This window comes from Ostrinia furnacalis, unplaced genomic scaffold, assembly GCF_004193835.3.
Source record: "Ostrinia furnacalis isolate ACB-3 unplaced genomic scaffold, ASM419383v2 OfSCF6287, whole genome shotgun sequence".
NCBI lineage: Eukaryota > Metazoa > Arthropoda > Insecta > Lepidoptera > Crambidae > Ostrinia > Ostrinia furnacalis.
In genome coordinates, this window is record NW_021136526.1 from 571548 (window position 1) to 596417 (window position 24870).

The 24870-nt window shown below is 37.0% G+C and overlaps 2 protein-coding genes across 2 annotated transcripts; one reads left to right on the forward strand and one right to left on the reverse strand.

The window, feature by feature from the left end:
* Positions 1–4584: 4584 nt before the first annotated feature.
* LOC114362205 (transmembrane protease serine 9-like) lies at positions 4585–7581 on the forward strand. Its single transcript, XM_028317501.1, has 3 exons — positions 4585–4791; positions 6140–6317; positions 7357–7581. Exons 1-3 carry the CDS (start codon positions 4728–4730, stop codon positions 7478–7480), a joined length of 366 nt encoding a protein of 121 aa, XP_028173302.1. The 5' UTR covers positions 4585–4727; the 3' UTR covers positions 7481–7581.
* A 366-nt stretch (positions 7582–7947) lies between these two features.
* On the reverse strand, positions 7948–21694 carry LOC114362198 (uncharacterized). The gene is made up of 4 exons (XM_028317495.1): positions 21496–21694; positions 19976–20373; positions 8628–8766; positions 7948–7958 (listed from the first exon to the last, which is right to left on the reverse strand). The coding sequence occupies exons 2-4, from the start codon at positions 20213–20215 to the stop codon at positions 7948–7950; spliced, it is 390 nt and encodes a 129-aa protein (XP_028173296.1). The 5' UTR covers positions 20216–20373; positions 21496–21694.
* Between the last annotated feature and the right edge of the window lie 3176 nt (positions 21695–24870).

Consider the following 24870-nt stretch of genomic DNA (forward strand, 5'->3'; position numbering starts at 1 on the left):
ACAACAAAAATTTTACTGTGACTTGTCGACGACATTTATTATTATCGCGTAATTGGCGTCACATTCTTTACTTTTGGCTTATTTTACTCAGCGTATAAGTATCAGTAAATTGCAGTATTATACTAGCTTTTGTCCGCGTCTTCGACTGATTTTCTATCTGTCAGGGACTCTTTATCGCGCGTGTTTCCCCCTTCAAAAAACTGGATTAAAATTATCTACTTATCCTTTAGTTTTTTCTAGGTCTCAAACTTTTTTTATAAACAAGGCAGGCAGGTATTTAACCGCAATCTTTTTTCCAAATTTTATCAAGCATGAAAGAGTAATAAACGTCTGTCATAAACACATTTATAATATTAGTAGGATATAACGAACAGGATTTAGGTTTACAACCCAAGTCCTTTAATACTGTGTTAATGTACAAATCGGATGCGCACGCGACCGTGTCACGATGCACGGCTGACATTGTCCTAAAATTCCCGTCCTTAGCCCTGACAGTGTAACACTTGCGTGGTTTGTATTCAACTCATGCGCCGCCTTGGGTCGGTGTTATTGTTATGAGCTCCTTATGTAATTTGAGATGATTTGCCGCAGGCTTGGCCATTTTATTGTTAAGTGGACCTCAAATTGTGAAGTATAGTTTGGTAAAGTATTGGTCATCGAACTGTAATTGCCAATACATCATGAATATTACCAGATTTTTCTTTAAAATTGTCTTTTTTCTTTCATGTAGATATATTACCTGCCAACGTGGGTAAATACTTAACATTGCTGAGGTAGGTAGTAAAAGAAGAATTTCTTATTTACCTAAAACACTGTTACGTACATACACGTGTACATAATATATGTAGCTAATGATGATACTATTTTAAAAGTAGTGAATTTTATTATATGCATGTATGAATACCTAACCTGAAGCTGAGTAAACAATTTGTCTTAATATCTCTTCGCCATCATGCATAATACACAACTCTTTGAATTTGGACAGACTTGACCCTTTATTTAGCAATATGAAAATAACCATGCCACGATAGCCCAACGGTGAAGTGGTCGGACTGGCCGACTAGAGATCCGAGGAACGCGGGTTCGAATCCCACCGCCGCTCGAGTATTGTGGTGAGCCCACTCGTAACACAAGCTTATTTAGTTTAACACGAGAGGCTAACGGGACTATTATTAATTTGTGCAATAAACGTGCTTATCTTTGGCTTTAATAATATCAGCGTTATTTCAACTTATTGTTAGTTCAAACATCCATCATTAAAAGGATCAAAGCGACAAGATAAGCCCAGTACCTCCTAACCTTTATCGTAAATACTCGATATGCTCGTGAATCAACGATTAGTAGTTTTCCATTTTCCGCCATAGATGCGGGCGGGACCAGACTCGGTAGCAGACGAAGGCCCCAACTCGACCTTATACGGAATCAGTATACAAATAGATGATTTTTCCGTGAGTGCAGTTCCGGCTTTATTTTTAGCTGAAGGCCTATGATAAGGCGTGTGAGTCAACTGAAAAATAGGAAAATTAAATATCTTTGAACCTTCTAAATTAACGCCTCTACCTTTAGAAGTAAATTGAAAAACTTGCGTATCTTATTGAGAATATAGTTCTATTTTGCAATCAAGTAATCTAATTTTCACGCAATTTATACCTACAATTTATTGAAAAATTGAAGATAAACATAGAATTTCTGAAAATAAAGTTAAGGATAAAGATTTTCAGTTAGTAGGTACCTTTATTTGACAATGAACGTGTATAATCCTAAATTCTTGACTGTTGCCATTGAACTTTGTTGGGAAATTTTTAATTTGTATTGCTGATCACTGAACCATCTTTTAAATCTTTCGAAATTGTAGAAAAATTCTCAAAAGACAATGCTGGGAATACTGACCGTAGTATTTACTACATTACAGATTCTTTTCTTACTATACATTCTGTTACTACAAAACATAGATTCTGCTGGACTTACAACCCCCAAGGCACGCCACTTTTTTTTGCGCAAGTAACACATCGCGTCCTTTGCTAACGTGCAAAATTCTGTCATTTCATAAGATCATTGAACATCCACCATTGGTATTAGGTATATTTACTTTGGAACTTTAGTAATAATTGACGTCCCATGATTGTAAATTCGCAATGTAAAGTGTTTAAGGTACTTCAAATGAATACTCGGTCCCAAAAACACTCCAATTTAAGTCCTTCGTCGTTATCAAAGCTTAAATCACTACAAATCGTCGCCGATGTAGGGCAAGATGCGTGCGACCTACTTACCGATGCACTTGACCAAGTAAAGTGCAATCAAACGTTTCACTCATTACTGTAGGGTAGCCAAAAATAATTGACGTATTGGGACTTGCATTCATACTTCCCGGTATAATTTTAGTTGTGTGATTAATACGTCAAATTATTAATCACACAACTAAAATTATTTAAATAAAAGACCAAATAAAAAAATTAATCCAAAATAAATAATATAAAACAATATAAATTAAAATAGTCCCAATAAAATTGTCACGGACACTGCAGTTGTTTTTGTGTCGAAATAGAATACTGACTAGATTTGTTTATCAACCTTTTGTGGAAGTTACTGGAAGTAATTTTGAGAGCATCAAAAATCAATTCCTGGAAAATTATTACCCGTTTTATTTTTCCAATCTATCCAGTATTCATCCCTCGTATCTAATAGCGAAAGTAACAGCAAAAAGTAGTCCTAAAATAGGAAAACTAGATTTTAAAGCGTGTAAGTAGAGCTGAATTATTAAACCGATATAATCGCGCATTTTTAATTTATTTTATCTACAGATCAAATAAGGGCCAAAGCATCTTAGATGAGATACAATTTTTTCACATGCCTGTTAGGGCCTCCACTGGCTGCCCGTAATAATCACTATAATAAAATGATAGTAAGGATTTAATTAAGTAACATGATGAATTATGTTCCTCGGATGTAAATGTAATTTAGCGGCCCCAACGTGGTACCCGTTAATGGAACATCGAGGAAATCTCTCAGGGCAGATAAGGAGCTTACGAGGCTGAACGGGCCTTGTAAAACCGCCGACTACGCATGCAATATTAATATTCGATTAGCGTAGAAATCAGAAGAAGAGTTGTGTGAAATTTGTATTTTAATTTTTATTATTATTTTAAAGATACTGGCGTTATAATTGGAGAATTATCTAATGGAGCTGGTATGATTTTTTTATTAAAATCATTATTACATTGGCGTATTAAAATATGTGGCTTTGCTAAAGTGTGAAGCGTCTCCAGACAAGTCGAACAATGCAATTAACCGAAAATGCCAAAAATGTTAGTTAGCAGTGTTTGGTTCTTAACCGTCGATTTATTTCTATGAACATTTCAATACTATTTCAATTTAGAGCTCTTGATGTACTTGAAAATAGAGCGCTTTTACTATACGCATATAAAATAACTTCAGATAATTAAATTAGAATAACACATGTCACATTAGCTAGTACACGATCTGTATTATGTTCCATATCAGTAACAACCCCTATATTTCCATATTATCAACTTGCTAAGCAGGTCAATTTGAACTTTCTTACATACAATTATACAGTGCAAAAAATATTTTAAAAATTGGTTCGACTACGTTGGAATGCAGATAATTACGATGGGTTAGAGGTAAAATCAAGTAGTAGGTAGTTTTTCTCTTAAATATTATGGTTAACGATCAGTCAGTATTTGATTTTTTGTCTCGTGATGATAAAACCAACCAAACAACTTTTTGACGAAACAATCGGTTTTGGCTCTAGCCCGGCGACTTTAACTCTCTTCAGTCAAAAAACATGACGTTCCAAAATATACAAAAAAAAAATGGTCTGATATTTTCCAAATTTGTGGTTACCCTGTTTTCCCACGTGACATTGCATAGGCATATTTCGATAATACCCATGTGTTTATGGGTAATGACAGTCAGTTCCGCGACTCTTATCGCTGTTATCGACCGAGGCCGCGTGCCGAACCTGACAATGAATTCAGAGTAGTGTTGTACGAGGGTTTGTTTACATCGATAGAATTGATGGTGTTGTTAAATTAATTTAAAATTAATGCGTAAAAATAACTATATTTTTTTAGTTTATGTGGTTTTATAGTAACTAAAGTAACATTTCGTTGTTATTAAAAAGAAGAGCGATTTTTATTGTCTGTAGCTTTCAAGTGTCTTTCCCATTAGTCTATCGTGGAGTTCGTTGAGTATAGAAATAAAATTAGTTGCAAACTTTGGTTTTCACAGCTGATTTCTATTAAAAGCCAAAACTAGATTTACGACCAAAACAATATTTTATGAATTAGTATTTTTTTTATTACAAAGTGTAATGGATAAATTTGGAAATCACTGTGGCCCTAACTAGGTACGCTAATAAAAGGATATTTATACAGCATTTAATTTATGCAAACCTCAAGACAAAGCGACTGCATCTGCACTTATCGACAATCAATATGCGTGCGCGCATCTCTAGCAAGATATAGGGGTCAGGCCTTCAAGCAAGCGAAGGAGAGTCGTTTATTTACAAAATACAACTTTAAATATCCTTATGAAAATCAATCACATCGTAGTTAGTGCACGGCAGAGCGTGCACTGACACCTTTATAAAATTTTAATTTAATTATTTTTTTTACATTTTTTTTTCTTTTTGAATCGGCGTAGTGAGGTGATAAAAGCACGTCGATTAAAGTGACATCTTCAGATCATAATTGAAATCAGTGAAAATGTGTCGCTCTATTGTGTTTGTTTTCTTTTTGACAATACGTTTGGGATACTGTTTTGTAAATTGTAAGTTGCAATGATTTTATTAAATTAGGTTACATTAATCACATTCTTCTTAAAAACGAATATTAAATTAAAACTAAAATAGACTATATTTTATTGAAATTCTGTTAACTAATTAATTAAATTTAATATCAAAAATTAAGAAGCGACTATAAAACCCTAATCTACAACATTTGAATACTTTTGAGCTTTCATTATTTTAATTTTACTGTCAATCCGCTTAAGAGCTTTTCTGTAACTCCCTAAGGACTGACTTTAAAAACATAGCCTTACCCTTTAATAAATGTCCATCAAGCTGAATTTAAATAGAAATAAATATTAAATTCTGTTCGTGTTCAATTAAGAACTTTTTGCAAGATTTTGTTTTAAGGCAGTTAATAAAAAAACTTTTAAAATTAAATTAAAACACTCGTATTGATTAAATGAACCGTTTGGTCACCCTACACGTCAATTTAAGTTTAATACGAAGTGATTTATTTATAAAATTTTATAAAACTAGCTAATATTTTTAACACGACACAATCTGAAAATCTATAATAACCTGACGGACCGATAAAACCGAAGGTCCGAAGTTTGATTCCCAAGTGCGGTGTAGGAAAGTTTTTGAGGGTTCCTACTTTGTTGATGTTTCGAGACGTACAATATGTGTTTTATAGTGTAAATTTGAACCAAATTAATAAAATTGTCTAAAATAGGATCTCAGATGATACGACCACAACAACGCGTCAGATATGTTCGTTCGTTCGTTCGTTCGTTTCAGCCAAATGACGTCCACTGCTGGACAAAGGCCTCCTCCAAGGCTTTCCACAATGCACGGTCCTGCGCTGCCCGCATCCAGGCTCTTCCCGCGACCTTTACGAGATCGTCGGTCCACCTAGTAGGAGGCCTGCCCACGCTACGTCTTCCAGCCCGTGGTCGCCACTCGAGAACTTTTCTGCCCCAACGGCCATCGTCTCTACGAGCTATGTGCCCCGCCCACTGCCACTTGGTTTTAGCAATTCTGCGAGCTATGTCGGTCACTTTGGTTGTCCTGCGGATCTCCTCATTTCTGATTCGATCACGCAGGGAAACTCCAAGCATGGCCCGCTCCATCGCCCTTTGGTCAGATATGTAATAGGTATTATTTTTTAGGAAAAAAAAATGTCTGTTCCGATAGAATTCTTCTGGCGTTAAAATACAAAACAACTTTTTGTATGAAACCAACATCGAATCTTTTTAAGAATCACTTCCGCACTTTGAGGCGTTATTTCGATGTCCCAAACAAAAAATTATACCACCAGCACCCGCTTTCGGATCCGTCTGGATTTCGCACACCTGTATAGGCTCATAGTCATATACCCCTTCATTTCAGTGGCCGACGTAGAATGTGGCCTGGACATCGCTCGCCGCGGCCGCATCGTGGGGGGCGAAGACAGTCTCCCTGCGGAATTCCCCTGGGCTGCCAGTTTATGGAGACAGGGGACTCATCAGTGCGGAGCCACGGTGCTGAGTGACAGGTGGCTGCTAACCGCTGGGCATTGCATTTGTAGGTAAGTGAATAGAAATGAGGATATCCGTATCCGCATAGTACGCAGAACTGACGACCGATGCGGCAGGACAGTTCTGGAGTGGAGGGCGCGTACCGGAAAACGCAGCGTGGGACGTCCATCCACAAGGTGGACCAACGACATCGTAAAGGTAGCAGGAAGGAGCTGGATGCAGGCCGCTACCAACCGTGCAACATGGAAATCATTAGGGGAAGCCTATGTTCAGCAGTGGACGTCCTATGGCTGAGATGATAATGATGATGGGGGGCGAAGACAGCCTCCCTGCGGAGTTCCCCTGGGCTGCCAGCCTGTAGAAGCAGGGGACTCACCAGTGCAGGGTATAAGTAAAAGTGCTTCAAAAAATAATGTTGACCTTATCGCTGAATATCAAACCACTTATGGTCACACCACACATGCTAGTTTTAGCATTTGCGACTGTATCGGTGCAGCATTGCGATCTTGCTACTTCATGGCATTTTTGTTTAGTGTCTTTCTGGCGCAGTCGGGTAAAAAGCGACTAAATCGCTGCTAAAAGTAGCATTTATGTTCAGTCTGTAGCTCTTACAATTGACATAGATGTGCATTTGTGAACACTAAGTTGTCTTGTTTCTATCTCTTCTCTTCATTTTGTTAATGAAAACTCGAATGCAACCTCTACTTACATCAGGTTTCAATGTTAAAATTGTCAAGTTACAATAATATTACTGTCGTATTTATTCTTAAATGTACCTTACAATATACATGACATTCCATACTGTGAAATTTCAACATTGTAAGGTACAGTCAAGCTCGTTTTTTTAATGTAAGGGACATGCTATCTTTTAAACTACCCATTTTTCGAAAATTTGGCGCTTATATTATGAAAGAACAGAAAATTCTAAGAAACTTTGCCATAGAAACTATTTAAATCGTAACATCACATAAAAAAATATTGAGGTATAAAGAAAAAAAAATCGTTTTTTGGCTCTCCTGAAAAGTCGTGTTTTGTCCCTTACAGTAATTGATATTTCCACCATCGTGAAGATACATTTTACCATTTCAGTGTCTTCGACGAGTTTTACAAGTCAAAACAATTGACTGTCGTCGTTGGGTATACCGATATAACCTCAAGCAAAGACGGGACTGAAGCCCTTTCGCAAATCATCCCCCACCCTGAATACAGGTAAGTATTGTACACAGCTACCGATTGAAAACAGGTTTTCACTTCAGAAACTGTTACAATACTCACATTTTTAAATAGTATGTAAAATACCCTGGCTGCCACCAACCGGTCATTGTGGAAAACATTGGGGGAGAAGGTTTATATTCAGCAGTGGACGTCCTATGACCTAGAGGGTTACCTACGTGAGTGCGACAAACATTACATCGAATTTTGTTTCTTCGAAAACCTTTCTGCGAAGTTACTATACTGCGACGCCTTGTTATATCGATGCCTTGTTACTGCGATGTAACGTTACATCGAAAAACTTTACTGCGAACGATTTTACTGCGAAGCCTTCTTTATTTGACTTAACAGATAGATAAAAAAATTAAATTACATACATCAAAAGAATACCTACCTAATATAATGCATTATGTATTTATTTATTTAAAACATACATGCACTATGTACACAAGGCGAACTTAATGTGATTCAGAACTCTCCTCCAGGAAACAGAATAAAGTGAATAAAGTGGGCGGTACAAAATTAAAGACAAAATAAGATTCTAAATACATTAAATTTTATTTACTTATTTCACATATTTAACATTTGCATCATTGATTAAATAACATGAGAATAGAAACATAAATATAAATAAATTATAAAATATATGCCTACCTATTGATTTGTATTTTTATAATGATACTTACTACTCACTCGTTCATTAAAAATGACTATGTACATAATTTCGCAGTAAAATCGTTCGCAGTAAAGTTTTTCGATGTAACGTAACATCGCAGTAACAAGGTATCTATATCGATAAGCGAGATAAGGCGTCGCAGTATAGTAACTTCGCAGAAAGGTTTTCGAAGAAACAAAATTCTATGTAACGTTTGTCGCACTCACGTAGGTAACCCTTTCTTGGGTTAGAATAACAACCTAAACTTAGGGCAGAAAAGTTCTCGAGTGGCGACCACGGGCCAGAAGACATAGTGTAGGCCTCCATTAGGTGGCTGACGAACGACGATCTGGTGAAGGTCCCGGGAAGAACCTAGATGCAGGTCGCTACCATCTGGTCATTATTTAAATCATTGGGGGAGGCCTTTGTTCAGCAGTTGACGTCATTTGGCACGTCATTTGGCTGAAACAAACCCAAGCTAGTAATTGCTTACCTAAAGACGATTCCCAGGACACGTTGAACATCAGCTCGTGGTCGGCCCCGGGCAGCGGTAGGGGGAAAACCTGCAGATTCTGCGGGACCCCAGCGTACTGCACTGGATACGACTCGTCTGGAGGGTCTGGTAGGTTCTCCTGGAACAATAGATAGTTTGCGTTAGACAGTTGAAGAAACAAAATAAATATTTTATGTGAGAGAGTGAGAGATTGAGATTGAAAATGACATTAAGTGAGAGAGTGAAAAAGAGATTTAACAAGCCAAAGTTTTCACTTCAAAAACACGTAGTTCTTGTGGTGTGCTTAATTTTTGCACTTACTGATTTTCAACTACTGAGATGTAAAAGATAAAGTAGGTACTTAAGTAAGTAAGTAAATAACCAGAATTACTGGTCAGTAACTTTCGTAGGTAACCATAGAAATGAAAGAACTCATCTCGCTTTGATTCAACATTTTTCACACTATATTTTGTTTATTCAGAAATAACTACAGCTGACTAATGTTACAGACTTTATAAACTTCATTAAATTACACTACCCATTTTAAAGACTCATATTCCAGTATCCACTAACAACTATGTAAAACCAACATTCAAAGTGCTCAGATGGTGATACGAACCCTTTGAAGTCACTTGAAATAAAATTTTAAAACGAGGGTCTGTCTACTGCCCCCTGGCAGTCAAAAGGTCACTTTTAGTTCCAGCGGATCGTGTTGAATATTTTAGGGTAGGGATTTTCGAAATGGCCGTTGAAATGTCTTGCGAATAAATGTTTCAACACCAAACGCCTTCTAAGTTATTGCAAGGGAATCGAAAAGTACCTACATGTTTGGTTACACTTGGGATATTTCTGACTTTGTTGTTTTGAACTCAGATTCATCTTAGTGCTGTGCACTTTTTGTCCTTATTTGCAGTCTCTTAAGGGATTTTGTGGACGTGAAAAGTTTTCTTATGTGGCGAGATTGAGCAAAAGAATACTCAAGTCACTAAAAAGTCGCTGTTTTCAAAATGGAGACACAGCTGGTTTGTGAATTTGACTCAGTCCTTTGCTGAATTTATAGTCGTCCCGTCTAAGCTTGGTAGGTAGGTAAGATAATGGCCAATATTTTCCTTTCTTACTTAAGCTCACCAACAGCTCTGACTATTTCTTCCTGTGAATACTCGTGCTGTGCGTGTGCTTATTATAGGTAGTTGATTAATCGCGCTCAAAAGTTATGCTTGACTTGCCATGGTGTGGTCTCAAGTTTTGCCTAAAAGACTAAAATATATGACACACTAGCTTTTGCCCGCGGCTTCACCAGCGTGAAATTTAGTGTCTCAGATAGGCATAAATTATAGCCTATATTATTATGTTAATCTGGGCACAGAATAATAATAAGTACTACGTACAGAAGTTTTACTTCGCGAAGGTATTTAAAAAAATGTATGCTCAATGTCATCCCAACTAATATTATAAATGCGAAAGTAACTCTGTCTGTCTGTCTGTCTGTCTGTCTGTTACGCTTTCCCGCTTAAACCTCGCAACCGATTTTGATGAAATTTGGCATAGAGATAGTTTGAGTCCCGGGAAAGAACATAGGATAGTTTTTATCCCGGTTTTTGAAACAGGGACGCGCGCGATAAAGTTTTTCTGTGACAGACAAAATTCCACGCGGGCGAAGCCGCGGGCGGAAAGCTAGTTAACAATAATGGTGTAATTTAGCTTGTCTCAAGAGTCAAGCACCATCTTGTTGACAAACGTCAGTGATCGGCACTGCGCCGAAGCTATAGGGCTGACTTCGGTAAAATGATGTGACTTGAGGTGCCAAACTGCGGAAAATGGCGGAGGAAATACATGATTTAGCATGAATTATCATGAATAATATTAACTACTTATTTACCTGTCAGGGTTATTCCGTATTCGACCCATGACAACTCAACCCATTTCTTCACTCATCCCAAATTAGTATTCCTAGCTCAACCCATTACATAATTTCGTTATTCTACCCAAATGCATTCCTTACTCAACCCAAAGTAAATATACCAAAAATAAGTATGGATAGCAAAACAACGTTTACTGTTTGTTCAGAAATTTAATAAAGATAAATACATACTAGTATGTACATTGATTTATAATTAAATAAAAAAAATAAAAAAACATCACCTACATGAAAAAATTATAGATATGAATATGTTTATTAACTAAAATATATCAAATATTTTATTTTATTTTAAGGTAAATACATAAACAAATTAAGAGACTGAAAATTTTTTCCGCGGGATTAGCTGTCCACATGAATACTTTTATTATTTTTCTTTTGTCATCTCAAACCGCTTGAAAAAAAAGATTAAATACATTGTGTTATTTGAAATATTTGTACATTCATGAACAAGACGTGTCTAGGGAAAAAATTATACGCCATCGCTTGGTTATACTGATTTAATAAAAAATCACAGTCGTTTGATTTATATATTTATAGTGGATTTATAGTAGATTCTAATTAGTCATTATTTGATTTGTGTCCTTTTGTGAAAAACGTTTTTCAAATATATTATTGTATCATAATTCCTGCAGTTTTATTTAATAGAACGATCTTAACACAAAAGTTAACTGAGCTTAAATTTCTAAAAAATATAATCTTTATTCTGACCGTACATAAAAATCTTATATTTTTTAAGTGGTTTTAAAATGGGTTGAGCTAGGAATGTTTTTGGGGTGAATAAGGAACATAAAATTACAAATTTGTTATGGGTAGAAAAAGGAACAAAATTGGGTTGAGTAAGGAAAAAATAATGAGTGGGTTGAGTGGTCGTGGGTCGAATACGGAATAACCCACCTGTCAGTGTCTTGAGGCAACTTAAAAAAGTACATTCTGTGTTTTTATTATTATTTAGGCAGTTAAATACTGCACAGTATTTAGTACACCATTTTCTTTATTTTCTTCCATCATACACACACAAGAATACGCGTGCGTGAGTCAATGTTCGCTCGTATGTGAGGCCTTGTCGAATAGTATCCTGTAGGTGGGCCATCGTGCGTGTTTTGTTTTCGATGTAAACTCGCGGAGATGAACAGGCCTGATCTGGGTTACAAACAATAATACTGTAAAGTTTCAACAAAATCCGTTTAGTAGTTTTTGCGTGAAAGAGTAACAAACATCCAGACATCTAGACATCCAGACATCCAAACTTTCGCATTTATAATATTAGTAGGATTCATTGATTCATTTCCTTTCTTCATTGCGTTAGTATATGTACTTAGATAAATACTTTTATATGAGTAACTTTAACTCAATCTGTCTTCGTATTCGTTCCGTTAACGACCTTGTTTTTTTACTTTTCCAAAGTTCATTCACATCAATCTCATCCCCATTCGCATATCTACAACCGTAAAATGGAACACACGTCTAAAATGAGTGTGTAAATGAGTTTCTTTATTGTTGAGTATTCTGCCAAAAATCCACTTTCGTTATCTCCTCCAGACGGCCTTGTTCCCACTTACATCGTTAATAATACCGTCTTATTTAAGTAATGTAAACAATCACCCGCATAAGCTTCGGATCAAACGCAAGCCCAGCTGGATTCTCCAGGTGAAACTGTAGTCAAACAAATCCCACCACTCTTACATTATCTATAAGATCCATTAGACGAAATCTGGGGATATTGATAAAGTGAACTGGGAACAATGCACAAAGGTACAGCAGCATTGGTTACAGTTGTTTATTGATGGTGATATGGTTTGGCGGCGCACTGTAGCAGACGAGGCGAAGAAAATCGGCAAGATCTGGAGCGAGATCAAACACGAAGCTCAAGACCGAACCGATGGAGGACTGTTGTGGACGCCCTCTACCCGATCTGGGGGACATAGGACCTTAAGTCTAGTATGACAAGTCAGCATTTAAGCGATTTACAATTGTAAAACGATTAAAGAGCAGACTAGCAAATAGTCCAATGGCAGTTTAATGGAATCCCATTGGAAAATCACTGGTCTTTTTTATTAGCAGAACACCAAAAGTGTCAAATAATTCCATTGAGATTCAATTACGATTCAATTGAGCCATTTGTAAATAGCAGACTTGGGGGCCAGCGTTGCTCCCAAATTTGACGAATATGGGAAATATCACGTCGTTGTTGAGCGATCGTAGAGCAAAATACATAGATCTCCTACACAGTGCACAGGGTAACGAAAATTATTATTAAAGGCAAGAACTTATTTATGCGGTGGTCACGATCGTCCAAAACACCTTTCAGATGATAATCATCAAATGAATTAACATTATTATGAGAACTAAAAGCAATAGAGACAGAATGAGATGAGACTCTCTCCTCAATATTTTCGCAGTAGCTGGCATACAGAACTTGGAAATCCTTAGGGGAGACCTTAGTCCACTAGTGGACGTCCTTTGGTTGAAACGGACGCACATTTATTTATTTTATTTTTATTTATTTACACTTTTGCACATACAACTGTACAGTGGCGGACTTAATGCCAGGACATGAACATGATATAGCATAGATAAGACATTTGCTGGAAGAAGGCCGCACCAACCAGCCAATCTGGATATCCTTGGGGAGTCCTATGTTCAGCAGTGGACAATTGTGGCTGAAGAAATGATGATGATGATGAAGACATTTATTTGCAGTGAGCCTACTAACTAACCCTCCAATTACACCATTTACAAATTAACGCACTGTTTATGTTTCTTCCTGTCCATCAATGACGGGGAATTAATCTACTTAACCCCAAAATTTATGTGTTCTCCTGATTTATCTGAACAACAGACTGGCAGTCCATAAAAATTGCTCGCAGAATACTTTACGACGAAGAGTGTTATAATAAAGGCTAAAAATAGTGCGTGATTTGGTGAAAATTTCGAATGTAGTAAGAGTTATTTACAAAATAGAAAACTGACGCCCGTATTCACAAACATTATATTGAGGTCTCACAGTGCACGTGGATGCACAGGGTGATACACGAACCAATCACAGAGCTCTGTTTAAAGCTGTGCGTTCGATTTGCTGCTTCACTTAAGCAAGCATCGTTTGTGAATACGGGCGTGAGTATACAATCAAGAAGGTGCATTGCGTTCTACTGGATGGTAAAAGTTGATGCTCTTTTGATTTTATCTGACCACTTTGGCTTTGGTTTTTGAATTAGTTATACTGTCGCATCTAGCTTTTTCATGGCCTTATTATAAGGTTACCTTTTTTTGCCGGGAAATTAGTGCGTGCCGATGGAAACAGCCAGTGGGTTTATGTGGGACTCTCCCACCAGAAGGATGACACTATACAGTCTTGCTTACCACACTAACATTTATTGTCCTCCGCGGGATTTTCGCTGGTTACCAACCAATGGAGCGCCCTATTTTCTTTTTTTCTACCTAGTATACAGGGTGACTTTTACGTGTGAAACATTTATTGCCCCCGAATTCAAAGAAACGTCATTAGGATACTACGACAAAATTACAGTTAGGTAAATAACCTCGTCAACATAATTTGTAGGGTTTGTATTATCATTAGATAGTTACCTCAATTATTTTTACGATTGATAGTAAAAGTGGCTCGAATTATCCCCATTAGGTACCTACATGAACTTTGATTATTCAGGCAAAGACATTGAACTTTCTGTTTAGATCGAAGGTTATTAGTAGATAGGTAATGTTTTATGTTCCTATTTATATTATAGAGGGAGTAAATAAATAAACTTTATTTTTTATTTCGAGCTCGGATATTATGTATTAGATAATAATGCTAATAGAACAAGATAGTTTAATACGTTATTTTGATAAAAGATGGCGCTATACATCTTTACTTCGCGATAGCGTTTGATATTTCAGATTTCACTAAGTTATGATAAATACAATATCAATTTCTTGTTCATTCTTTCTCGAATAACAAATTCTCGTTACCTCGTTTACTTTTAAAGCAATCTCAACTCAAAATTTTGTGTAGAGTTTCTAATAAATATTTTTCGAATCAATTTGGCTCGGCCAGCGGAATTATGTTATTTTGCTAATTAGCATATTTTAATTACACTGCACCAAACAGGAGCGATCGCTTGCCGCTGGCGATTTATAATAAGGAAGGAAGTGGTAGGAGGTATTATGATATTTATATATGGGTAAAGGCGAAGCTTTTACTTATGCTTTTTACCCTGTAAGGTAAATAAATAGAACTCTATTCATTAGAAAGAAATGTTTGTACATTTTGATGATTGAATATACTTCTAAAAACAAACATTCAAAGAATATTGCCTTTCCGTTCAAACAACGATAGGTACTTAGTCATCTGTGTGCTTACCATGAGTTTACGTTAGGTGTACTCGCTAGCGACTGCGTAAAAAAATTACATTAATTAGTATGACATATTGTGCAGCGCCCCTAGCGGCTACTTTCAAGAAACAAAATCTTCATAGAGATTTTTGACGTAATCGCTAGCGAGCACACCTAACGTAAACTCATGGTAGGTACACTGATGACTTTGTGTTGTTTTTTGTTTTTGGGGCATTTTCCTCTGAATTTTGTCTTGTTTTGAGGACTATGTATGGTCACCTAAATAAAGCATGTTTCAAAATTATTAAAGAGCTGTGCATTGCGGTGTATTTGTACTTAAGTATAATCATGAACCAGTCAGACAGGCAATTTAATACCCAATATTTTGTTTAAGATAGATATGTTATCTTTTTATTGAATCCAAATTCAAGACAGTATCTAATCCAAAAAAGCAATTTATTGGTTCTGTGCCCCGGCATACCTACTCCCGGATATAATGTCGGTTAACATTCCATTACATAAAATGCTAATTTAATTTCCTCAAATTAAAGTTGAATTTCCTTATATAAATGTACCGTTTACAAGTCCATTTTCTATTTGAGTTATTTAAAAAGTTTTGTGAGAGTTAGCTCTACAGCTTACCATGTTCCATTGGATTGAGATGAATTTGAAATGAAAAATGATGTCTCATACGTAGAACCGTCTTTTTGAATCTTCTTGGTCATCGAAAAGTGAGCGAGCACTTTCTCTACGTTTGACGAAACTTGATCACATCTTTTTTATTTTGTACCATTCACATGTAACAATGGTTTTGAAATAGGTTTCTTTTTTTAATGTGATAGGAGGCAAACGAGCAGACGGATCACCTGATGGTAAGTGATTATCGGCGCCCATAGACACCCGCAGACCCAGGGGCGTTACAGGTGCGTTGCCGGCCTTTAAGGTAAAGATACGCTCTCCTCTTGAAAGCTTGCAGGTCGTATCCGTCCGGAAACACCGCAGACGACAGTCCATTCCACAGTTTGGTTGTACGGGGCAGGAAGTTGGTACTTAAATTATTGAGTATTATGGTCAAAATTCAGTTTGGTTTATCATTAGGTAAAATTCTGACTGTTCGTTCGTTCGTTTCAGCCAAATGACGTCCAATGCTGGACAAACGCCTCCTCCAAGGTTTTCCACAATGCACGGTCCTGCGCTGCCCGCATCCAGGCTCTTCCCGCCACCTTTACTAGATCGTCGGTCCACGAGGAAGCCTGCCTACGCTACGTCTTCCAGCCCGTGGTCGCCACTCGAGAACCTTTCACAATGCTCGATGGCCTCAGTAGAGCCTCTCAACAAGTGGGTCTCAGAATGAACATGGACAAGACAAAAATCATGTCTAATGTCCGTGTCGCACCCACTCCTTTGAAGGTTGGAGACTCTACACTCGAAGTTGTTGACAATTATGTATACCTGGGACAAACAGTCCAGTTAGGTAGGGCAGCGTTCGGGAAGCTCCGCAATATACTCACGTCCGAAATACCGCAGTGTCTCAAGACAAAAGTCTTCGAACAGTGTGTGTTGCCAGTGATGGTATATTATGGATCTGAAACGTGGTCGCTTACTATGGGCCTCATAAGAAGGCTCAAGGTCACCCAAAGGGCGATGGAGCGGGCCATGCTTGGAGTTTCCCTGCGTGATCGAATCAGAAATGAGGAGATCCGCAGGAGAACTAAAGTGACCGACATAGCTCGCGCTCGCAGAATTGCTAAAATCAAGTGGCCGTGGGCGGGGCACATAGCTCGTAGAGACGATGGCCGTTGGGGCAGAAAGGTTCTTCTGACTGTATTCCTAAGAATTTGATGACTAGGTACGCCTTCAAGTACTCGTAGTATTCATAATAATTACGTTGGTATTTCCAGTGTGTTGACACTGAATGATACACAAAATTACGCGTCCAGGAAGTACAACGTAAGGCTTTGATAACATTTACTTGATTGTAACTTAGGAACGCTGTATTTAATGCAATATTTGTCGTTTTCACGACATAATACAAACTTTACTTGGTTTGGGATTAGGTGTTGCTGTTGAGATGTCCGAGGATAAAATATTAGATTAAAATTCCCGTAAATTTTGACATTCATTGAAATTTCGGTCTGCTTCTAAAATCTAAATTACACATGGATACCTATCTACATTTTCCACAATCTAGTTGTTTGATTGGTAACTATAGCATCTTACTTTTTAAAAATAGTCATCGATGCAGTAGGAAGATTATCAACCAAGCAATAAATATTGTATCTATATCTTAGAAGATTTCGTATTTTATTATTATGGAAACGTATAGTTTAAAATTAAAATCCATCGGGAAATTCGTATTTTTGCTGTAGATCGGGATCCAACTTGAACTAAATATTATGCAAAATGAACACCGAACCAATAATCCTGATTCTGTGAACACAAATTGTCAATTGAAATCTACAGAGATAAATACATACATACTAATCTAGTGCTAATATTGAGGTGTAAAACGTGACACTGAAAATACAGAGCTCATAATACTATACATAAAATTGTGTTTTTGGATGTGAATTGAATCGCATGTTGCGGTATAAGCACGTGAAAATTTAATAAGCGAACAATTAATTTAAGAGATTACCTAAAAGCTGAAATATTTTAAGCTAATACTGACTTTTATTGCCTAGTATCTAAAGATATTTCAATAAAACTGGCTGCTGAAAAAAATATTGAAGACTGAAGAAAAGCTAGTTTAATTTGGTCGTCTTTTTCAGGGTATCTAAGTAATCTTTCTCAGTTTGCAGAAAAAAAATAGAATTTTTCTGATTTCGAGCTGACTCTACATTGTTATATTTTGTCAAGGCAATTACTAAAGACTTACAAAATAAGTACTAGGCCTTGAAAAGTGGTGATGGGGCGTTGACGGAGGCGGTGGTCCACCAGGGGGCAAAAATGGTGGTGGATGGACCATCCCATTGCCCCACATCCCATCAGGACCAAATTGGGCGACACATCCAAGAATGTAGCTGAAAATGATCACCGAAGAAAACACTGCATCCATTTTTACACGTTTGATAGTGTTGCTGGTGTTCACTTTCACTTGGTTTCAGATATCGATACACCTGACACAAACACTTATAGTAGTAAACTCGTGATAAGCACAACAACAACCAATTTACACATCACTATGAATATCATCAATAATCCAAAGGCATTGTTAGCACTTGCCTCCCGAATCACACTGAATCACTGGCTATTTTTAAACTAGTTCCTACATAAAAGCATTTATTTAAAATAAAACGGACGGTGATTGAAAGTTGAAGTATTTTGCGCTCCACAAATAGAGGAATCGTTCGGCGATTATTAGATATTGTTATCACTTATCACTTTTGTACCGATCACTGATAATAATGCCACTCGAGCGATGACGCTCGTCCAATACTAGTCATGATAAGGCCCCGTAGGTTCAGCCAATTAGCAGTCGCACGACTGACGATAAATACAATATTTTGTCTGAGGATATGGATATAGATTAAATAGAATCGCACTAGGTTTCATGGCCATGCGTCCTTCTCTATTCCAAATAACTTTTCTTAAGGCTGCGCGCAGACGAGCTGCCCGAAACTAAGGATGAGTTGCACCACCTTAGCCGTAACAATAACCGGTGCTTTTTGTATGAAGTTTGACAGATTTTTGACGTTAGTCAGAGTTAAATTAAGATGGTGCATCTCAGCCTTAGTCTATTACTTAAAAATATAAAGAGTGGTCGTGAAGCTCAGGTGGAGTTGCTGGCTGTATTTCAGTCTGTAGACAAGCTTTATTCATAAAGTTGTAGAAACTGAATGAAACTATAAACTTTCATTTGAGTGAGAGTCTTGCTCATCACGCCTTCAAATGACAGAAAAGGATAGGGATTAATAGACTTGATATACCTTGAAGTTATGCTTTACCTTGAGTTACTTTATAACTCAGCGATAAGGCAAAAACAAAACGGTCAGTCGGACGTGTGCGGAAAGCCCTACAGATAACTCTTACCTTATATTATTAGCAGCTTGTTTTTATATCATGCTACTTAATAACTAATAGGTTGATACGGTATATTTATTACCATAAAAATTACTGAAAATACTAAAAAGATTTTATGAATTATGAAGGCAGACTTTATTGAAATTATGGGGTTTTACCTTGTGCCTTTTCCAATATAATTTCCCCTATTATTCTACCATTCACAACAAACATAAAAACGATATCTCACTACATCGTTATCAATACCTTAGTGATAATGTAATTCGATAGTAAAATCAATAACAACACCTACCAAGTTACTACAATCAAAACAAGAGAGAGCTAAGTCTTCAATATTCATTTAAAGAATATTTAGGTGCCAGTTAAGAGGCTATTCTAGAAAATACTCTATCACTAATTTCTTGGTCTGGTTACGGTGTCAGAGAGACCGATGTCGCTGTCAACTTTACTCAAGTATTGTTAGGTTTCGGGTCTACTTTGTGAGGGTGAGCGATGAGCCACGGTCTTGATTACTTGTAATAAAAGTATTATGTGTTATTTTCACTGAATGTAGGAAATGTACAGTCAGTATATCAAACTATACCATATTTTTGTCGGTCCTTTACAACTACTTATGATGCCAAAGTGTTTAACTTGATTTGCCGTCGTCTGTACTTAGTAGAGCAAGCTAAATGTGTGTTACCTATCCTACGTCTTGGTGCTGAAATAAGGCTGTTAGTTTTAGGAGCTTTATGTGCTCTCTTTTGGTACGCTTTAACTGATAAGTGAGTGTGCACAATGCATGCGCGTTACAACATGCTCGCTTTCTAGGTTTGGTTCTCAATGTTGCATTTTGACTCTTTCTGTACTTACCCAACTGCGCCAGAAGAAGAGTTATGTTTTTAAGTGTTATATTGATCAAATCTGTTTTAACCAGGTAATATAAACGGTTAAAGGTAATGATACCTACATAAAAATCTTGTAAACAATAAAAAAAAAACAATTTCGATAGAGTTAACAAAATTGAGGTGTCTGAGAATTGGAATCAATATTATACTCATGGTAGTTAATATCTTGAAAAGCAAAGAGTACTTACATAAGATCCAGCTGTAGTCTCTAGCGTCTCCTGTGACGTAGTTTCCACCACGTTCCTCACCAGCACAGTTGACATCACCAGCACCGTGCGATTCGGCTCTTCAGTCGTCGACTCCGTCACTTTAGAGTTCAGAAAATCAGGGATGATCTTCAGGATGCTGTTCCCTGATAGAAGAGACATCACCAGGCTGTTATCTGTCCATATGACGATCAGGTAAAATGCCGCTTGCCATCTCCTCATGGTGGAAACATACTTCACGCTTCACGAAATACCACGTCACTTTCACATTTTCACTTTGGTCTTTATTTGATTCCTAACTACACTGGAGTTTTTGCTCACAACATATTTTGTATTAAGATTTATGATGATCTTGGGCTATCTAGACTTAGGTTATAATTCTGTGTGCGGAAATACACTGAAAACTGATTGCAAAGATGTTTATCAAGATCACGCCATATTTTCTAATCTTTTCTATTATTATTAATGGCTTTTGCTTCTTTTGCTAATTTCGAGTGTTTAAAGAGACATGGTGGATAGTGGAATTTGAAGTTTGCCCGGTCTTCAGTTTGAAATTTTTGCGAAAATCTACTTAACACGAGAAAGTGTACCAGGAGTAATTTTACCGTGGGAACATTTAAAATGTGGGTAGGCTTATAAAACTTGGAACATCGTTATAGATGTATGTTCTAATGCGTTTAAAACTTTCTTCCTTCTTTTCTGAAAGCGATGTTTCTTCGGTTACGAAGTTTACACAGACCTTCGAACCAATTACTTAGTTTTGGCACGAAAATTAGGTAAGTGTTACAGCTTAAACTAAATCCATTACAGCGTGTAATGTACAAGTTTGCCTATTAAGCTAATTTGATATCATCTATCTTCGATCAACAAAGCCAACTAGATATCGGGTCAGCGCAAAAATTACGTCTTGGGAAAAAAGAGCGCACTGAGACGTAAGTTTTTTCGTTCGTTTCAGCCGAAAGACGTCCACTGCTGGACAAAGACCTCCCCCAAGGATTTCCACAAAGACCGCTCCTGCGCCGCTCGCATACAGGCACCTCCCGCGACCTTCACCAGATCGTCGGTCCACCTAGTGGGAGGCCTGCCCACGCTAAGTCCACCGGCCGTGTATGTATGTACGTGCCTAATTACGTTATTACTATGTGTAATGCCACACAAGTGGGCAGCTATTTGAATTTCAAATTCAAAGGATTTTTACCGAGTTCTGTATTAGGTACCTAACTGAATAAAACATATCATATCAACTCACGTCTGTCTGACATAGACGTATGTTTTATTTCTGTTCAAAAGGGTTTACAACGCTGATGTAATTCGGCGGTCGTAAAATTTACGTTTGAAAATATTTATTCTATACCATTTAAATCTTATGCATAACACGTGTCGTGTGAAGTGAAATGAAAATCGAAATGTATCACCCGGTGCAAGATAGAAAAGTGTGTATCAAAAAATACAATTTACATAATTTAACAAATAAAAAGCTATAATAATAACGGCACAATAACCACGTCAAATCAATCAACCCAAAATCTTTTGTTTCCCCATTCATAAACAACACTTTACTAATATTTCTGTTCATTATTTTGTCATCATTTGGTCAAGTTTTCCACTAGTTTAAGGCTATCCACATTTCACTGTAAAGTTCCGGTAGCGAGGAAAGTCGCCCAACGGTGGAACGCGGGCGGGCGGCTAGGGCGGGCCGCCTCAGCGAGAGCCAGCAGCGAACTGGCGGGGCCTGCCTGTTGATTTCGAGGGCGGTACCGCAGGGCGAAGTCACTCGATTATCGCGTTCGATTGAGGAAATTATGACGATATTTTCTGGGTCACAAAGCATTATTTGGAAATAATATAAATTTGATGTTATTATTTTCCAGTAACATCAAATATTTCAATGTTTGTTGAACGAATCAGATATTCAAATAGTATTAAATATAGTTATTAGTCTTCAGTCACAATTTTAGTACGATTTATTTAAATAAAACGCCTTATAATTAGTACAAGATATTCATTAAAATATGCTCGAATTTACGAGCAAGGATTGATGGAAACGACAGAGCGTAAATAGATAGTAGTCTCCATCAATATTAAGGAAATTGGCGGCCGGGAGAAGCGGATTCGATCGATAAGGAAGTTCCAAAAATAGACAAAGCGAAGGTGAATTAAAAGTGAGTGTAAGTGGTACCAGCTCCACGTGGAGTCTCCCGGACCACAGGAGCATGTCGCAGGATCATGTTAGCCACTGGCACCGATTACGTGACTTGATGGCGATAGGAGATTTGTAATTAGAACAAAGTGTCTTATGGCTTTAAGTTAGGCGCTATTTTAAAACAAAAATATATTTTGATGTACCTGTTGTACCTACTTATATACGTAGGACATCTCTGTACGAACAATGACATTTTCTCGCGGAAAATTCCAGATATTCTCCGATGTTTCTTTGTTTTTTAATATTAGACAAAACGACTGCCATAATGCCCTATCTGCGCGACTGAGTCCATAGAAAAGAACCACTATTATAAACAATACTCTTTTTTGGATTTTTAAAACTCTTTCACTATCACAAGCCTGCTACAAAAGCTTCATAAGCTTCAGGAAGCTTCATTATCCCTGATCAGTGTTAAGGATATTAAATAAAAGTAAGCGAGTTATTAAACAACATAATGAGAATAAATGAGGGAACAAATGATAGCAATTTCTCACGGCTCCCCGTACTTTATACATAATAGGCCCTGTCGACACCCTTCGACGTAGGTTATTGGTTCGAAAGGTTATTGCTTTTAAATATTTTCATTCAGGTCATAGTGGTATGATATTAACTTCTGTTTGCTTAGTATTTAAGTCTAAATTAGATTCTGGGTCTTGGAAATTAGTACATCAACATCAACAGCCCTTTACAGTCCACTGCTGGACTATGAGCCTCCTCCACTATAGTGGAGGGTTTTGCCATAATCTCCACGCTTGGCAGGCGGGTTGGAGATTTAAAAGATTGATGTTTTTCAGAGAGCGCTGCTGCCCATTCTCTGTTTGATGTGTAGTCCCTAAGTCGCCTCTTACGACACCCGCGGGAAGAGTAGGGGCATAGCTGGGCATTAACTCGTTAATCCGTTAATCGTTAATTAACGAAGTTAACATTTCTATTAACGGATTAACTTTTAAGTTAACTTTAAAAAATGTTAACGGACTCGTTAACTTCCGTTAAATTATCCGAAGTCCGTTAATCGTTAATCCAGTACCTACTATTTACCAAAAAGATACAGCAGGCACGCTGAAAAACGCTAGAAAAACGCGTTCTGACAAGTACGTTCGGGCTTCCAGAACTTCCAGAACCCAAAACAACAGTTTTTGTAACCAGATCACTAACGACACTTGTTAGTTAGTATGCGTGGGACAACTCTTGCAACCGAGTTTAAGACCAGTTTTCCTCAACCGATTGAGCTGAAATTTGGTATACTTATGTAAGTACCTACGATGACATTGCAATGTTATGGTATCATTGAGCTGGTCTGATGATGGAGTCATGAGGTGGCCATAGGAGCTCCTAAATGAAACGGCGGCATCACATCGAATTTGGGTTCGTTAGATTTGTCTTTTCGAGCACTTTAGTACTAGATGATGATGGAGTCAGGAGGTGGCCATAGGAATTCCAAAACGAAACGGTGGAAACTTATCGAGTTTGGGTTTGCTGGATTTGTCTTTTCAAGCACTTTGGTGCTAAATTGTATTGTAATTGAACCAAGGCTCTGAGATTGAGATACTACTAAAAGTGTAAAATAAAATACTAATAATAAACATTTTTAAAAACAAGCTTTTATTCTGAAATTCAGTTGTAGGTACTAAAACGAAAAAAATAATTGTGCTTATGCAAGGTTCAAATAATTTCGAAAGCTTGTAGTGCAAACATAAAAGAGGAATAAATTTCATGCGCGATACAAGCTGTAGAAATTATTTGAACCTTGCATACAATTATTTTTTCGTTTTATTATCATGTGTTAACGGATAACGATTAACGTTAACTTGCGTTAAATCTTGCGACATGTAACGTTTTCACGTTTAACGAAGTTAATTTTTTTATTAACGGTTTAACGATTAACGAAGTTAACTATTTGATTAACGGTGCCCAGCTATGAGTAGGGGTTGGTGACAAATGTATTCTACTCTGCCGTCACCACACGGCTAACGTAAATTAGTACACTCTGACCTAAAACTGAAAGTCAGAGAGATTCTAGTAGCTATGTTATGTAGTGAACCTTATTCTGGGTGATTAAACTTAAAAAAAATGTTTTTTTTAAGGTTACTAGTAATTATGATACAAAAATCTGACACTTTCAGCTAAGCTAAATATTACTATGCTAATGTTTTTTATTGTGGCGAACTCGTTCCTAGATTTACTCTCACTTCATTCTTTGGTTGACGGGGATCAATATTTAATAATACGTCATTCTAGCAAGTATTACATTATGAGAATAAAACAGGCCATAAAAGGTTTTGGTTAAAAAAACTTAAATTTGCTTTTTAGAAAAGATTTTCAAATCAAATTAATTTAATTCCAAACGTTCATTGCCTTCAGCTTTAATCTTTCTTCGGAACACCTAGTCTTAAATCCATTAGCTTGACAGTTACATACAACAGACAAACAATTAAAAATAATTAACGGAAATTGCTCATTACGCACAGAAGTGGCAGGGTGGAACAGGATAACCGGATTCTTACATCCGGGATTCTACGATTTTGGTGTCATGGCAACAGTAATAATATGTTATGACAACGTAACTAGACTAGCATCTCTATTGAGCGCGTTAAAAATATATGAAAATTTTAGTTTTTGTAAGTTTGCGCTAGGGCCGCTCTACAATCCGTCATACATTTGATGTCATTTTTTA

Coding starts and splice junctions, on each gene's coding strand:
- LOC114362205 (XM_028317501.1), top strand. CDS start 4,728: ATGTGTCGCTCTATTGTGTTTGTTTTCTTTTTGACAATACGTTTGGGA. Junction 4,792..6,139: donor GGGATACTGTTTTGTAAATT/GTAAGTTGCAAT, acceptor CCTTCATTTCAG/TGGCCGACGTAGAATGTGGC. Junction 6,318..7,356: donor GCTGGGCATTGCATTTGTAG/GTAAGTGAATAG, acceptor TTACCATTTCAG/TGTCTTCGACGAGTTTTACA.
- LOC114362198 (XM_028317495.1), bottom strand. CDS start 20,215: ATGAGGAGATGGCAAGCGGCATTTTACCTGATCGTCATATGGACAGAT. Junction 8,767..19,975: donor AGACTACAGCTGGATCTTAT/GTAAGTACTCTT, acceptor CTATTGTTCCAG/GAGAACCTACCAGACCCTCC.